Genomic DNA, 16051 nt, shown 5'->3' with positions numbered 1-16051 from the left:
TGGTTCTTTCATGTCTAATGCTGCTAGGTGATCTGCTGGTGATAGGGAAGGAGCGTGCCTACCCCAGGAAGCTTCATTATATTTGGCAGCTCCCAAGGGAAGATGCGAAAGCCACTTCACTGACTCCTCCAGCTGTCCCTGTGGGCCAAAGGAACTAATTCTTACCCTTGGCCTCTCCTGCCTTACAAAGAACCAGAGAAGAGTCTCAGCAGTCTGCAGAGGTAGCAGAATCTAGCATTAATGTCACACCTTCTCAAAACAGAATCCATTGCACTACTTATAGTGCTTAGTTAAAAGTATGACTTTTGGAAGATACAGTCTTTAATACACCCTATGAATTCTCTGAAACACGAAATAAGAGAATAAACAATGGTACGAACGTCAGGTTGACCACTGGATCCATATTGCAGAAGACTTGTGCACCAGTCAGCATCTGGGCAGAATGGAAGGCAAGCCGCTGGTATATTTTGTAGATATTGATCAGGTGATAGCAGCAAAGAACGGAGCTAACTACTGTTTGTTTTACTAGTGATCTGTGGTAGGCTAGCATATGCGGTGAATGCCTCTTTTGCGGAGTCACTTGCTTGATCACAGTGGTCCAAGGACGAAATGCCTCTTGTGCCGATCTGAGCTCCCATTACCATGAGCTTCCTTTATATTTGGATTCATTGTTAACTATCATTTTTTTCTGCAGAAACCTCAAGCCCAGTAACATCCTGCTACAAGATGAGATGTCTTTTCTGATTGGTGATTTCTGTGGGGAGACGCTCATGAACGATGAAATGAAACTAAACATACGTATAGATGAAGGTAGGACATCTTTAGGTTTGCTTCCCAAGATCTATTTCTTAAACCTTTATCTAATGCCATACAACTGCATGTAGTCTCATGTGTGTTCCCATTCCTTGTATGACTGAGCTGGTGCCTGGAATGCTGAGAGTGAATGGTGTAATAGAATGATGGTTTGTGCTCTGCACTGGAAGCTAGGACTTAGGGACAGTTGGGCGGAGGGAGGAGCCTGGAAGGCCCTATCTGCTGTTGCTGTAGCCTAAGGCCTGACATGAAATAATTCATTGACCTACTACCTGAATGACTCCAGACTCTTGCATGAAGCCCCTGCCCTCGAACTCTAACACCTTACTTTATTTAAAGAGTGACACAGAGGCTGGTGGATGTGGGAGGGTCTGCCCAAAATGTCAGAAGACCCATCCGATAACCTCGTGGCACCTCTGCCCCATTTAGTGTTCAGGGGACCTGCTTTATTTCTGAAGATGGAGCCTGACCTAAATCCGCCATTGGAGATGACCATTGTGAGGCGCACCCACCACTGGACAGCTAGTAGTTCAGCTTCAAACGCTCTGTCCGGTTTAGGACGGGTCTGCCTGTTGTGCTGCTGCTTTGAAAGGGCTGATACATACCAGCCAGCACATGCCCCTGCTGGCCCTTTCAGGTGTGTTGAAATAGAAAGAGCTTGGAGTAGATATCTTTGTATTGATAAACATAGGTGACAAATGCAGGCAGTGGAAACAAATGCAGACAGTGGAAGCCCCCACATGAAATATTTAGGTGATATTCCATCTCCCCCCTTTATGCAAGAGCAGAATAAGGGGCGCAGGGGTACAGAGAGCACTTGTGACACTGGCTCCACCTCAGCTTGCATCATGCAGTGATGAGGTAAGCGGGCGTGAAGTCTTACCCCTTCCTCTTAGTGGGGATGTAAGTGTGTTGGGCAGGAGCCAGCATGTGGGCATCTCCTTCTGTTCCCTGCTGACTGCATCTTAAGATGCACCGACTCAAGTGCCCTGACCATCAGGGAAAGACTCTTTGTCTGCTGTCGAATCCTCTTTACCGCACAGCAGGGGCTGCATCACCCAAACGGAGGCATGGCTGCCATGCCCGTTAGCAGGGGTGAGCTGCTGTCCTTGGTTTAGGGAGAGGAATAATGTTTATACATATTGAGGAATTGCAATGGCAATATGTGCACTTGCATGTGCATTAAAAAGCATAGAGTGTATATGCTTGTGCGTATGTGTGTGAACCTTGAGGCGTTACTGAGCCACAGCTTGTGAATACATTGGCATGATAAAGGATATTCCTTTTTATACTTGAGCACTGCAGAGGCAATGTGTGTGCAGACAATAAACGCATTTCACCAATGCACCAGTTTGCAAATCCTCTTTTAACCAGACATGGAAATCTGAAATGGAAGGACTAAAACCTAAATATATATTCATGGTTTATTATCCAGCCCAAACGTTTTTCAACTGCGCCATGATGTATGCGCGCATTACCTCCATGTCTCTGTTTTGTATGCTTGAGAAAATGTCTTGTGAAAAGGAGATTTTTAGGGTTATGTAAGCATACTCCTTCTTTACTGACAAGATCTTGACAATCAAAAATTCTATTCCTCACTCTACCTCCCTGACCACTGTCGTAGCCCCTTCCATTAACGCTTCTATCCTGACCTGTTTCCCCCCCCTTGGTTCCGAATCCCTAGCAAAACTGGCTACACGTGTGAAATCTGGCTCCCCTCAAGACTGCTGCCCTCCCTCAGTGCTTCGCCAGATCTGCCTTACTTTTCCACACAGTGTTCTTCCCCTACTCAATGCCTCTCTCAGCTCCGGAATAGTGCCCAGGTCATTCAAGGAGGCTATCCTGGTTCCTCTGTTGAAAAAACCTGGCGCGGATCCATCTATTCTCGCAAATTATCGGCCCATTTCCCTCCTGCCTTACTTGTCTAAAATTCTAGAAGCACATGTCACTGCCTGCCTCTCGCAATTTATCGAGGAATCCAATTTCTTAGAATTAAATCAAGCCGGCTTTAGACCAGCCCAATCCACCGAGGCTGTCATTCTCGCCGTGATGGATAACCTCAGAATTAACGCCGACAGAGGTCTCTCCCAGGCCCTGGTCCTATTGGACCTGTCGGCGGCATTCGACACGGTGGACCATGCCATCTTACTCCACCGTGTCGAGTCAGCAGGAATCCATGGGCTTGCTCTGACCTGGGTTAGGTCTTTCCTTGAGGGAAGATCTCAAGCTGTCAAATTGGGCCCTTTTACAGCTTCTAGCACCCCGCTACTCTGTGGCGTCCCCCAAGGATCCTCTTTGTCCCCCCTCCTCTTTAATTTGTACCTTCAACCCCTTATTCACTCCTTGGGTAGGTGGGACGTCACTGTGTTCAACTATGCGGATGACTTACAAATTATTTTTCCACTCACCTCCCCTGACGCTACCACTAATTTCCAAATGGTCATGCTACACATCCGGCATTGGATGAACCAAAACCAACTGAAGCTCAACCCAGGTAAAACTGAGCTCCTCCTTCCCGGGAGGAGCGCCGCCCACTGGGGCCCTCAGTTCTGGCCTTCTGAGCTCGGCCCTCCGCCTCTACCAGCTGACTGTGTAAAGAGCCTTGGAGTCATTATTGACTCTCAGCTCACTCTCAAGGCTCAGGTGAGCGCCGTAACTTCCGCCTGTATGTTCCAGCTCTACCGGATACGGAAAGTCTCCTACCTTCTGACCCCGGAAGCCTTGCTACAGGTGATAATAGCCCTGGTGATGTCCCGCCTGGACTTCTCCAATTCCCTGTACCTCGGCCTCCCTAAATCCTTGCTATCTAGGCTCCAGCTCATTCAAAACCAGGCTGCAAGACTTGTCTTTAGAATCCCTAGATGGCAGTCAGCCAGACCCTTGTTACTCCAACTACACTGGCTGCCCATCAGTGAAAGAATAGCCTTTAAGGTCTATTGCCTGGCTTTTAAAGCTCGGTCAGGCCTCTGTCCAGCTTTCCTGAAATCTCTGGTCATCCCTTACTGTCCCTCCCGCACTCTGAGGTCCATTCATCTCCAGCTCCTAGTCATCCCTCGCTTTAAACTTTCTAGATTAGGCGGCCGCAGCTTTTCTTACCTGGCTCCCAAGCTGTGGAACTCTCTCCCTCCCCTCCTTAAGGCTGAGTCCTCTCTCCTGCCTTTTAGGAAATCACTGAAAACTCTGCTTTTCTCACATGCCCGTTAAGCCTCTCTGTACATCCCCGTGGTCTATCAGCGCCAGGAAACTTATGGTGACAGCGCGCTCTATAAATTCCCCTTAACATTAACATTAACATTCAATAAGGGCACACAGAGCTATTTTCATTGCCCTCTACAGCAAAAAAATTCATTCGATTTGACACAAATACCCCACTACATCTTGTACATGGTTAGGATGTTGTGCACAGGGATACAGTCTAAAAGTCCTAGAATTCTGTCACTGTCTTTACAGTAATTATTTTAATTTGATTTCTACAGAGTGCAAATCCTGGATGTCCCCAGAGGCGTTGAGGTTTTCGTTCAGCGGGAAGTCTGACATCTGGTCCCTAGGTTGCATTCTGTTGGAGATGATCTCCTGTCCTTTGCTAAATGTATGTAAGAAGAATTTCTCGTCTATTATGGGTAGTTCTGCTTGCTGCAAGCAGCCATCTGTTGTGCTTGACCCCAGCACTAAAGGCCAATTCACAGGGTGTGGGACTGAACATCATTTTCTTTGTTTTAACCCCCTTTTCGCATTTTTATTATTAAAATTGTGACAGAAGAATCACAGCAGTTCCTATCATTACTTACAGTTCCCATGGGAAGACAATAATGCATATACTTATTCCCAACCATATAATTCTGTAGAAGTGGGACTACTATCAAAGTAAAGTTTGTTAAAGTATTCCAAAAGCCATGCATGGTTAACATAAATGGGCTTCGGAAAGACTGGGATGGGGTTCAGGGTAAGAAAATAGCATAGGGCTCTTAGACTTGTAAAACATGTACCGTATGTCTTAATGTATCACCCGTGCGACACAGGTGAGTGTGACCCACTTGTGGGACACCCCCGCGCCGCACGGCCACCAGCTGCTGCGTGTGCCCCTTAGCCTTGTCCCTTCCTCGCTGCCTGCCTCGCCGCCGGCTGACTCTGTTGTCGTTTGCTTTGTTTTTGTTTTGTTCGCCATTTGTGCTTGTTAAATTGTATTTCTTGCCCGTGTTAGCGTTTTTTTTTTAATTTCCATTAGTGCCTGTATTTTTCAGCTTGTGTCCTTCCTGTTTGCCCGCCTACCTCGCCGCCCTCCGTCTTCCCTCCCCGCTCCCCGCTTCCCGCCACCACCGCAGACCCCGCCCCTTTTTTCCTTCTGTTCCCTCCCCGCTCCCGCCTCCCAGCTGCTCCGCCCACCCGCGCACTTCGCCTTTATATGGCGACCGTGCGAACGCGCAGCGGTCACGCGCAGCGGGCGCGCCGATTGTGCGCCGAAGGCGCGCCAAAGGTAAGCCCGTCTGCGCCCGTCCGCGACCGGATCGCGACCAGCGCCAGGACCCCTGGCCCACGAGGACCCCGACCGACCCGCCTGACGTACTCCGCCGCCACCCTCATCGCTCTCAACTCCGGCCGACTCCCAGAATGCCACCAAGCCACACCACGACGCACCCACGGACCCTTCAGCTGCCACGCCTGCAAATTCACCTGCATCCGGACCTGCCTCACACCAGCACCCGCCAAGTCGAACACCAGCAGCACCCACCTCAAGTGCATCCTGCTCAACACCCGCTCCGTCCACAGACACGCCATCGAACTCTGGAACCTCCTAGACGCCACAGCCCCTGACGTTGCCTTCCTCACGAAGACCTGGATGAACGCCTCTTCAGCTCCCGACATCGCCATCGCTATCCCAGAGGGCTACAAGATCGTCCGGAGGGACCGCATCGCCAACCAGATGGAAGGAGGCATCACCATCATCCACAAGAACACCATCCGTCTCACGACCAGCACCGACAACACCCTGACCACCGCCGAACACCTGCATTTCCAGATCCACACCAACCCGAACACCACCCTCAGAGGCACCCTGATCTACCGACCCCCTGGACCACGCACACAATTCAGCGAGGACATCGCCGACTTCGTCAGCCCGCATGCCCTCCCCTCCTCTGACTACATCCTCCTGGGGGACCTCAACTTCCACCTGGAGAACAACAACGACCGCAACACCACCACCCTGCTGGACAACCTCGCCAACCTGGGACTCAAGCAACTGGTGTCCACCCCCACCCACCTCGCCGGACACACACTCGACGCAGTCTTCTCTTCCAGCACAGACATCGACTTCAGCCACGCCACAGAGCTTCAATGGACGGACCACAGCTGCGTCCACTTCACCTTCAAGAGAACGACGACCCACCACCACCAGCAACAGGCCGCCCGCAGAAGCTGGAACAAGATCACAGCAGACCAGCTCGCCACCTCCCTGAGCCAGCACCCTCCTGCCAGCTCAGCGAACCCCAGCCAGGCCGCCGACAACCTCACGAAGTGGATCAGCATCTGCGCGGACGAGCTCGCCCCGCTGAGGACCCCGCCCAGCAGACCCGGCAGCAAGAAAGCCCCGTGGTTCACCGACGAACTCAAGAGCTCCAAGAAGAACTGCCGAGCCCTCGAGAAAGTCTGGAGAAGGGAACCTACACCGGACAACAGGACCTCCTTCAAGCTTGCCACCCGGAAGCACCACCAGCTGATCCGCGCCGCCAAGAAAACAGCATTCAAGGAACGGTTGGACAACAACGCACACAACTGCAAGGAACTCTTCAACATCGTGAAAGAGCTTTCCAACCCCAGCGCAGGAAAAAACGACATCACCCCATCGCAAGACCTCTGCAACTCCCTCGCTTCATACTTCCACAACAAGATCGCGGACATACACAACAGCTTCAACAACCAACCAACGCACACCATGACCGAACAATCACCCCCCACCACCACCCTCCACGCCTGGACCCCGATCAGCACCGAAGACACCATCCGCACGATGAACTCCATCCACTCCGGATCACCGACCGACCCCTGCCCTCACCACGTCTTCAACAAGGCCGACGCTGTCATCGCACCCCACCTGCGAGACATCATCAACACATCTTTCGACACCGCCACCTTCCCTGAGAGCTGGAAACACGCCGAACTCAGCGCTCTACTCAAGAAACCAACAGCGGACCCCACCGAACTCAAGAACTACCGCCCCATCTCGCTCCTCCCGTTTCCAGCCAAAGTCATCGAGAAGACCGTCAACAAGCAGATGGCCGCCTTCCTCGAGACGAACGGATCCTTCGACCCCTCACAGTCCGGCTTCCGAGCCAATCACAGCACCGAGACCGCCCTCATCGCCGCCACCGATGACATCCGAGCCCTGATGGACAATGGAGAAACAGCGGCCCTCATCCTCCTAGACCTCTCCGCGGCATTCGACACGGTCTGCCACCGCACCCTAGTACAGCGCCTCAGCAACATCGGAATCCAGGACAAGGCGCTGGAATGGATCATCTCCTTCCTCGACGGAAGAACACAGAGAGTCCGCCTACCACCATACAAGTCAGAGGCCTCCGAAGTCATCTGCGGCGTCCCTCAAGGATCATCTCTGAGCCCCACCCTCTTCAACGTCTACATGAGCCCCCTCGCGGCCATCGTACGCAAACACAACCTCAGCATAATCTCCTACGCCGACGACACCCAGCTGATCCTCTCCCTGACCAACGACCCCGCCTCCGCCAGAGCCAACCTGCACGAAGGGATGAAAGAGGTAGCCGAGTGGATGACGACCAGCCGCCTGAAACTGAACTCTGACAAGACGGAGGTCCTCATCCTGGGGCTCTTCCCCCTCCGCCTGGGACGACTCCTGGTGGCCTCCCGCCCTGGGCACCGCACCCAAACCGACAGACCATGCACGCAACCTGGGCTTCATCCTGGACTCCTCCCTCTCCATGACCAGGCAAGTCAACAACGTCTCCTCGGCGTGCTTCAACATCCTACGCATGCTACGGAAGATCTTCCGGTGGATCCCCACCGAGACCAGGAAGACCGTCACCCAGGCCCTCGTCACCAGCCGACTGGACTACGGCAACGCCCTCTACGCCGGTACCACCGCCAAGCTCCAGAAGAGACTCCAGCGGATCCAGAACGCCTCAGCCAGACTCATCCTCGACATCCCACGAACCAGCCACATCACCGGACATCTGAGAGACCTTCACTGGCTCCCCGTCAACAAAAGAATCACCTTCCGCCTCCTCACCCACGCACACAAAGCCCTACACAACCAAGGCCCGAGCTACCTCAACAGCCGGATCAACTTCTACGCTCCCAAACGCCACCTCCGATCAGCCAATCACGCCCTCGCCGCCATCCCCCGCATCCGAAGAGCGACTACAGGAGGAAGATCCTTCTCCTACCTGGCCGCCAAGACCTGGAACTCCCTCCCGACCGACCTGCGCCTGACCCAAGACCACCTCTCCTTCAGGAAGAAGCTGAAGACCTGGCTGTTCGAGCAGTAGCGGCACCCCCCCCCCACCCCCAGCGCCTTGAGACCCTACGGGTATGTAGCGCGCTCTATAAGTGTCACTGATTGATTGATTGATTCTCTTGTGGACCCCAGAAGCTCCACAATCAGCAAACATGGTGCACCCATCCTAACAGTCTCTAACCATAGATCTCTCAAGCCACTCCTCAAACCTGCTTTACAACTCCAGGTAGTGTGACCACCGTCTGACTCATTCCAGTCTCCTCATATTCTGAATCTTGGAGGAACATAATGTCCCCTGGACAAACCAGGCACTGCCCTGTGGCACAGCAGTATACCTTAAACATTGTATGTAGCGTGTTAAATTAGAAAGGGAAATCCCTGTAACATGGCTACTCCTCTTTTCCAACAAAGGGTTACTGGTTCAGACTTGTTTAATTATATTTAATCTTGTTCTTCTAAATTACTGGTGCATCTCTACCCTCTTCTCAGGGCCCCTTATGTTGACCATGCTTCCTAGGGCAAGTCAGTCTGACCTACTCTCTTTTTCCAGTATAGTCTCCTTTCTACTGCTTGCCTCCTCCCCAGAACCCAGGTCTGAACACCAAGGGTTGCTCCAATGCCCTTTATGCTTTCCTTTCTTTGCTGCTGTTCCAGAACAAGCTCACCAGCTACCTAAGGCTCAGCAACCTCTGCATCAGGGTTAAAGTGTTGTCGCCATCTTGAGCCCTCAGATTAAGGTTTCTGGTACTTTTTTCTACCTCTGCCATCTTTTTTCACCTATTGATGGTATCTCCAGAGGTTCTCTTTCCCATATCTAACAAGACACTATGAACCACTTCCCAGAAATGGAGGCACAGCTGGAGTCTCTCCAAGACGCTGCTGCCGTGGAGCCTGGCCGGCACTCTTCTTTTCATTGATAAAATATTCATTAAGACAGGCACCAGCATAAGCAATGTTTGTTTTTAACACTTTAAGTTGCTTGTTAATTACACCAAGAAAACTGTCATCTTTCGAGCGTAATACAAACCGTGCCACTATATAACTCTGTGGAGGGAGTTTAATCTGTATTAGTCACCAAGTTAAACCTCAATTACATTTGACACATTCCTCCAAAGTTACACTTTGGTGTAAGTTCAGGCGCTCAGTCACCGTAGAAGCTGTAAGAGCATTTGTTTGTCTTGCGTCACACCTACTACAAACCCTCAGGACCCCAACACACCAAAAGGAGACTGAAGCCTGATTTGGATCTTGGCGGACGGGTTACTCCGTCACAACGGTGAGGAATATCCCCTTCTCCGAAGTATAAATCCCATGACATCCTATGGGATTTATATTTCATCGGACGGTATATCCGTCACTGTTGTGACGGAGTAACCTGTCCACTGAGATCTAAATCAAGCCCTAAGATTTTCAGTTAGCCCCCCATCATCTGGATTCTAGGTGCACAAAAACATGGTGCTGAATCCAAACCATGCCAAGATACAGAGGAGGAAAGTTCTCAAAGTCAGAGAGCTCAGAGGGGATCAGAGGCATTGGGCAGTAAGATCCACCTCGTGCCAAGGAGCTAGCACATTACTCACCTAAGCCTGCTTGTAGTACATGGAGAGTTTGGGGAGCTTGCACTATTTTCAACAACTTTAGCCAAAGTCCAGGGGACCCCATTACAATAGTACAGAAATAACCCTGAACCAGAGCAGGGGAGTGGGCACACTCACTCATGGGGTAACTTCATACTCTGTCTTTCTAAAGTTAAGCAATTCGTACTGTATATAGAATATTTATAAGTAATATTTTTTTGTCACTGACCTCAAAAGGCGATTAATGACATATTCTACAAAAGCGCACCTCAGGTAAAGAAAGTCCCCATGTAGGAGAGATCAGTGCATGCAAAAGCCTAGGATTTCACCACCATTACTTCCATCTATGACAGACATTGTATTAGATCAAAGCACATTGTGATAGTTCACCGGGCTCTGATCTCAAAAAGGAGGTCTGGGCTCTTGTGTCCTACAAAGGCCATTGCTAAAATAGCAGCCATCTGAGGACAAGCTGAGAAACCAAGTCAGGAATTATATTAGGATTATCGAAGGACCAGGCCCATTGTAGGCCCCCAGTGTGCCAGTTTTTTACTCTGTTATATTTTGCATGCAGGACACAGAGATGGCCGCACTGCTCGGTGATCTGAGGCACGATCCCGGTGCTCTCAAGAAAGTGCTGAAGACCAGGGAGGACTCTGGCCAGCATGACGCTGGACTGTCCCAAGTATTGCTGAAGATGCTGCAAGTCAATCCTGAAAAACGAGCCACTGCCAGGCAAGTTCCACCGGTCTATAGGCAACTGATGTCTGACTTCTCCTCTCACCCAAAAATAGCCAGGTACTGGTCTTCCTTCACTCATTCAAGCAGGGATGGCCAACTGGAGTGATGTCAGAAGTAAGTGAACTCAGACTTTTGAGGATCACTCAGGGATGGGATGGTCACCGCAAAGCAAAATCTAATGATTCCTGTCTTTCACTTACACAGGAGGGACACTGTCAGGCAATCAATGTCTGTTTTCTCAATCAGATTTCTAGGAATGTGATGTGTGTCTGCTTCCTCTCAGCCTCGAATGGCCAGTTGTCTTCTTGGAGTCAGCAGGATTATAAACTGGAATATACTAAACATATGTTGAAAGATTCCAATATCTTACTAGAAGGTTCTACATTTAAATGAGTTGTTTTCCTGGAATTTACTGGCTAGGTACGCAATGTTGTGAACATACACTGCAATGTTCAAAAGTTATTATATAAGGATCTCAAATTAAATGATAGGCTGTATATGTGTACTGGAAGGTTATAGTCTTAAAGAGGAAGATTCTACATTTATACTATTTGGTTCTAAATACAATCATCTATCACACGGTATTTCAATCGTTCCTATGTGCTGCTCTGATAATTGTATACTTCTTTGTAATTGAGTATGCATTCAAATGAGTGCTTTAAATGTGTTAGGAGAATGGTTAGCCCTTGCAGAGTCGGGAAGGGTGTTTCAAAGAATGTGATTGGAAAGAGGCAGCCACTGACTGCCAGTAGAATGACATGTCTGATACTCCTTCATCTCATTCAGCATCACCCTCCCCACTGCTAATCGCACAAGCAACACCACCAACAACAACTCCTGTCCAACACCTTCAACCTCACATTATAGGAAACCTACACACCATTCCCTAAGAACTTCACTGGACTAGATCCTAGCTGTCTCATCAATCTTCTCTTATGTGTACAGGGAGCTGGCTGACCTACCATACGTTAAGGATTGCCTGGCCCTGTGTGGGTCACCTCTATCTGGACAGAAGAAAGACTTGCCTCTGGAAGCAGAAGAGGAACTCCTTGAAGGTGGAATCGAAAGCACTCTTGGTAGGCAGAGTATTCATCTTACTGCGGCTTTCATGTGTTCTAGGGTCTAGTGGCATGGTAGGAATGGGGTGGCTTAAATCTAGCAGTTTATGTAGCAATCTGGTAATCTAATTCATCCAGTATAAGCTTTCTCTATTACTGATTGGCTTACTACAGAACTGATACCAAAGTCCATTGGCTTTGAAAGGGATGGAGCCTGGTGTTTCTGTGTGCGTCATGTTAGTACCAAATAACCCATGAGGTTGTTAAGTAAAGAAATGTCCACCCAGATTCTCTGTAGAAACAATAGAATTATCCATGACACTATGTAGATCTCATAACTACACTTCCCCCCCCCATCCATGTCTGTTTCTATACAATGGGCTTTATCTCTGAATCAAGGTAAAGCAGTGAGATAACCTGACATAACCTTCATTTACACTTGTGTATATTTATTTCACATTTTAGGACGCTTTTCATGAATCTGAGAAACCATAATATCTAGTAATAAAAAGGTTGGCAATCAGAATTAGAGCTGTTTACTTGTAAGAAAATGGACCTGAGCTGAGTTAGTTTATGTAGGTTAGAGCACTACCTAGTCCACTAACTTTTCCGAAAGCATTTTCAATTCACTTGGTTATACAGCACTCAGACATCAATTCAGAGTCCTAAAGCACCTGCCTCTGTAGAGCCTGGTTTTGTAAATGTAGTGCTGCATTATACACGTAAGATAGCATGAAGTAAAGCAACACATTTCTGAAGCTGGGGAAATAAAGGTTATTTCTTTGTGCAAAATGTATATGATCTACAACAGAAATATTGACTCGTTCCCATCAGAGATCATTGCAGAATGATGTCTTTTGGGTCTTATGTATTTCTCCTTGATGCACAGTTTTGTCTTCGGATATCAGTCTATGAGCTCTCATTTTATTGGGGAAAAACAATGCTTGGCGCCATCATGCAGTTAGTTTTGCAATGATTAATGCATGGTTTTTACGCACCCGAAGGAAACAAAGCTTTATATTTCATGTAAGCTGTCTTTAAGCTGTGCCTACCTCCCCCCCCCCCAGAGGAGATTGCAAAGGAGGGAATAACATGCAGTGTTTAAAATGTAAATACATTTCTCCTGCATTAGATCTTTCATAGGGTATCAGACCTTCGAATTATTGCCAGTAGGCAGGGTGAAAATAATTTATATTGTCCACCTAGTGGCATTAAAGATGTACAAATAATACTGTAGTCCTTCCACCTCATTCTAGTGACCCTTTTGTCATGCCAATGAGATGGATAGGGTTACACTCTATCACCAGAGGTCATCTCACCACTTTCATCCTCACTTCTTGTGTTGGGCAGAGCTCAGTTAGCTGTGCATTTGTTATGTTCTTAAGACATGTTCTTATCATTTCTACAGGAACCCATCTACAGCATTACACAGTTTAGAGATAAGACCATCATTTTAGGAACAGATGTGGGCGGTTCTTTGTGGACTCTTTTTTTCTCAGATAGTCCCAGAGAAGTTCTTTGCTCAGGACCTGCTCCATTTTAATGAAGCTAAAGGGAATTCCTGCATAGAATGGCCCTTGTCTGGAGGTGTTATTTGCAGTTTAACTTTCCTCTTTCTGACCACATCATGGCAAGAAAAGTCACAAAGCTTGTTAGACTTTCCTGTAAAACCGCTGGTCTGTTTTCTAATGGCCTGCATGAAGACTACAGTCTCTCGCTCTATCTAAAGAACATTGCAGACAATGAGATAAAATAATTCAATTAAAACCCTGAAGGAGAGAAAAAGTAAGTAGGGTATCTTTCTAAATGAGGGTAATTTCCTTTCCTCTCCACTAGCAAGGAGTCTACCATGAGTGCAGCCGAAGCCTCCTAGCAAACAATACCTTCTAAAGGAAAAGCATTCAAGATGATGCATGAGGCAGGCCTGGCACAAGACATAAGAGGCTGAGATGTGCTGGCCTGGCCGCACCCAAGCAACTAAAACTAGATCTTCAATGCCCTTGTCAGCTCCATTACCATCAACGGCTTTGTTTATCAGAGTCAAGGAACCAAAACCACCTACTGTAGCCAAATCCTCCACATTGGCTGCCATTATTGACATCTTGCCCAGAGGTTTAACGGCGGCTCCCTCATCTAAGACCCCTGCAATCAGGAAGAAAATGTTATCATCACAGTCTGTATTCTGACAACCTCTAACTCTTCTAAGCCCAATCTGTAGATAGCAGAACTGGCCTCATCAATAGCAGATTTGTGTTTTTTATTACAAGGAGCTCTTGCTCTTTTTCACAGAGATGCCTATGTTGTATCACTTCTCTCTGATTGACTAAAATAATGTCTGAATGATGAAGTACAGTCAGATATCGAGGGTGAGCCCAGTACAGAAATGGCCATTTGTCATGTCACCTTTGTGGACTATGGCGAGAACAGGTGATTTAACCGTCATGATACTTATGTCCTAGAATAGACCATCAGGGCAGGAAGGCAAGGTGATTGAAGTGGACAAAGATGAAGAGGAATACATGGTGAAAGGGAAGTTTGATGTCTATATCATTTCCAGAAAAAAGGGTCCATGTTTGACCCACAGATGGAGTCAAAGGATAGGACCTGCTCATTAGAGGATTTTAGAGAGAAGCACTCAAGATAGTGCAGCCCATCCTCTTTTTAAACCAACAATGGGTGGAGGGCCTTTTTACAATGTAATTTAAGCCCTGGTCTTAGACAGGTGAATGGATAAAGTGCGCTGTTGCCAAAATGTTCCACATTGGTGGGCAAGCTAAACTCTGTGGTCTCAGCACCAACCCAAAAATGCTGCAAGAGCACACGATTTCTATGCTCAGTGATGCCAGAGAAAAGGGCAGGCATCTAACGGCGATTTCCAAGATAAAAGCCACCACTGAAGCTACAGTTGTGAAAGCCTATGAAGCTATTGCTGTGACATCTTGCCATAACAGTTAAATATGGAATGATCTAGCGGCGTTACTGAACAAGCAATGCTGAGGAAGCAATGCCCCTTGTAGTTTCTTCCCCATCAATTTGCCCAGATGCCAGCGTTTTGGCCTTTCCCCTGATTTCTCACAGTCAACTTCTAACCTTACTTAGCCAAGTGAAGTTGGGATCTCCACTTGACCCAGCCCCCGCTCCGCATCTTAGCTTAATAATGTCTAGGCCCAATGATTATTTCTCAAGTTCTATTAGAATTAATGAATTTGTCACTTTCCTCAGGCATAGTCCCCTAAAACTGGAAACATGCAGTGTTCAACCCCTGCTGAAAAAAACACATCTTGACCCGTCATGTCTGGGGAACTATAGGCCCAACTCCCTATTGCCGGTGAATCCAAACTTCTGGAGAAACATGTTAGCCTCATAGGTGTACATACAATGTACACGCCACACAAAGCGCACTGCTCATTGACCGCTAGGGTTCTAACAAACATGCATGATTCTCAATAAAGTAAATACAATTAAACAACCGTATGTGATTATGAATTCTCTTTTATACTTCCATCTTAATGTTTCTTTGATATATTAGCTCGATCAACATATACTGATTCATCACACTTAATAGAGCCTACACAAATGTTAACAATGGTACATGGCAGACAATGTTACATCATATTGCTTTGTCATCAATATCCACGTTTTAACTAATTAAAAGCTTCATTTTCCTTTCTTCTTTTTCCCAATGCATTTCGGTTTCTCATAACCCTTCGTCAGGGGAACTGCAAAAATAACGCTTGGATGTTTATACAGTCTATTCATAAACTTACAGGAACAGTATGCAAATGAAACACATAAATGAACAATGTATCCAAAAGATGCTTAATTATGAGAGGAAGCCATATTTGCTGTGTTCTCCAGTCCACTTAGTTGAGAAGCATGCATTTTTGTTAGAACCCTAGTGGTCAATGAGCAGTGCACTTTGTGTGGCGTGTACATTGTAGGTACACCTATGAGGTTATTTATCACAGGGACATGAGGCAGTCCTGTCACAAGACAACACACATTTGAATAATTGGAGCAAAAAAATCAAGAAGTACAGAGTAAATTAGAGTGTAGGCTAATTCATTATTTTTTCAGACTAAACATATTAGCCACCATTCCTACATCTTCCTAGAATCTAATAATCTTCGCCGCTACACTTACTAATTTTCTTTGAATGTTCATTTGGTGATTTGTTCCTTTGGTAGCGGCACTGACATGCTTCTGCATGTTGAGCTACTTGTCAAGAGTTAGATCCAAAGATCTTTCAGTCAATGACTTGTGGAATGCAGTCGAGGCAGTTAGATGTTTCAACCATTCTTCAATGACAGGTGACTGCTTGGGTGGGGCAAAAAGGAGTCATTCTTTTTTTGTGTGTTTAGTGTGAGGTGATT

At 47.7% G+C, this 16051-nt stretch overlaps 1 protein-coding gene across 2 annotated transcripts in view; it reads left to right on the top strand.

The window, feature by feature from the left end:
• Positions 1 to 16051, top strand: part of STKLD1 (serine/threonine kinase like domain containing 1) — a 366689-nt gene that overhangs the window by 123186 nt on the left and 227452 nt on the right. For both annotated transcript variants that reach the window (XM_085613866.1, XM_085613865.1), the window contains exons 7-10: positions 695 to 810; positions 4290 to 4402; positions 10454 to 10614; positions 11566 to 11696. In XM_085613866.1, the coding sequence (XP_085469992.1) occupies positions 695 to 810; positions 4290 to 4402; positions 10454 to 10614; positions 11566 to 11696 (521 nt within the window). The remainder of the gene's footprint in view (positions 1 to 694; positions 811 to 4289; positions 4403 to 10453; positions 10615 to 11565; positions 11697 to 16051) is intronic.

The sequence above is a fragment of the Triturus cristatus genome, chromosome 1_2, assembly GCF_964204655.1.
Source record: "Triturus cristatus chromosome 1_2, aTriCri1.1, whole genome shotgun sequence".
NCBI classification, from domain to species: Eukaryota; Metazoa; Chordata; class Amphibia; order Caudata; family Salamandridae; genus Triturus; species Triturus cristatus.
The sequence above is the reverse complement of the archived record's forward strand: the minus strand, read 5'-3'. Positions and strand labels throughout refer to the sequence as shown.